At 37.9% G+C, this 1,762-nt stretch overlaps 1 protein-coding gene across 1 annotated transcript in view; it reads left to right on the top strand.

Moving 5' to 3' along the window:
- Nucleotides 1-913, top strand: part of LOC109820828 (ethylene-responsive transcription factor WRI1-like) — a 4,797-nt gene extending 3,884 nt beyond the window's left edge. Inside the window, exon 7 of the mRNA XM_020387021.1 lies at nt 417-913. Within this exon, the coding sequence (XP_020242610.1) occupies nt 417-913 (497 nt within the window). The remainder of the gene's footprint in view (nt 1-416) is intronic.

Genomic DNA, 1,762 nt, shown 5'->3' on the forward strand with positions numbered 1-1,762 from the left:
AGTTGTTTCTAAGATAATGCCTTCGCTTTAACACTCTAGCTTATGGGAAAGGGTGATTTATGAATTTTACCCTAATTTATTCCAAGGTTAATTTCACATAGGCCCCCATAGTATCGTTATTTTACGCTTACTACCGTTATGTTTCATTGTTGAAGATAGACGCCCGGGTTTTTTTTGTGACTCTTCTACTATTGTAAATTTTGACAGATATTGCCCCTTGGTGAATTTAGAAATCTACGTGAGGGTAAAAGAGTCCAAAAAAAATCTAACCTAGGGGTCTATTTGCAACAATAAAACTACTTGGACAGTATGTACAAAACAGCAATACTACAGGGGGTCTGCATGCAATTAACTCTAATGTTAATGTCCCTGACGTTTGCACACACCATCTAAAAACTTAATCTTTCATCTTTCAGGTACACAAGAAGAGGCTGCCCATGCCTATGACATTGCAGCAATAGAGTATCGAGGAATCAATGCTGTAACAAACTTTGATTTAAGAACCTACATCAAATGGCTAAGGCCAGAGAGTTACTCAAATGACGTAAACATTCATCGAGATACGATATCGAACAAATGCCAATTGCAGGACATCCAGCTTCCTAACAATCCATTTTTAACTTGCAACACTGAACCAATCCCACAATACAATCTTTTTACTGGAGATGAGTTTTTGCCGAGGCAAATTTCGAGCAGCAAGACCTCTGTGACTGCGCTCGGATTATTGCTGAAGTCTTCAATTTTCAGGCAGCTAATGGAGAAGAACGGTAGCATCATCAGTGAAGAGATCAGCAGAGATGATGACAAGGATCAAGTTGATGGATTGCGTGATCAAAGTTTTTTAGATGGGGGTGAGGATTTGCAACACTTTTATGCACAAAATGAAGACAGCAGACTCTATGTACGTTATTGAGTATTGTCCAGAAGGACTCTGCTGAAAATCTTTCAGGGATAGAAAAGTACAGTCATCTTGTCTAAGACAGATATAAGAATAATGTACACAGAATAAGTAGATACCACTCACTGTTTATAGCTGTATTTTGACAAATACTGATATCTGATGGAAAGTTACTGTGTCTACAGTGTACACCTACCCGCTACAATAATACCAACTGCAGACCACTAAATGTTATTATAGCAATTCTATAGCAACGGTGCGCACCTACCACAAACTCGCCTATATGTAGCTCTTCCCAACGTTAAGTTTAGATCATCCCAGTGTCTCCAATTAAGAGTGAAGAGAGAGAGAGAGAGAGAGAGAGAGAGAGAGAGAGAGAGATATTCTCCTTGAAAAGAGAGATTATAACTCCTAAATTTTTCTCATAGTGGATTCTTCTATCATTGCTCGTGGTTTTTACTCTAAATTTATTTAATGAGTTTTTCATATAAATCTGTGTGTTCATTTTATTATTTTTGCACAACTATTTGCTGGGACCTTGCTCTATTGGGCATCAGGTTTGTCCCAACAAGTGGTATCAGAGTCTGACTTAGGGTGCGTATATCTACTTATCATATGCTTTGTAGCTGCCACCAAAGGTGGATCCTCCACGTCAGAAAATAAGTTAGATTATTATTTATCCTTTAAAGGTGATGGTTACTATTTACGAGCACAGTACTGTTCATAAATATGATACTATTCACAATAAGAAGTTATTGTTCGTGGTAGAAGCACTGTTTTAAATATCGGCCGATAATCGATATTATCGGCCGAGTTATCGGATTTGGGAGCTCTCCGTTAGGATAAATTGGATTTTTAATCGGT

Source organism: Asparagus officinalis, chromosome 8 (genome assembly GCF_001876935.1).
Source record: "Asparagus officinalis chromosome 8, Aspof.V1, whole genome shotgun sequence".
NCBI lineage: Eukaryota > Viridiplantae > Streptophyta > Magnoliopsida > Asparagales > Asparagaceae > Asparagus > Asparagus officinalis.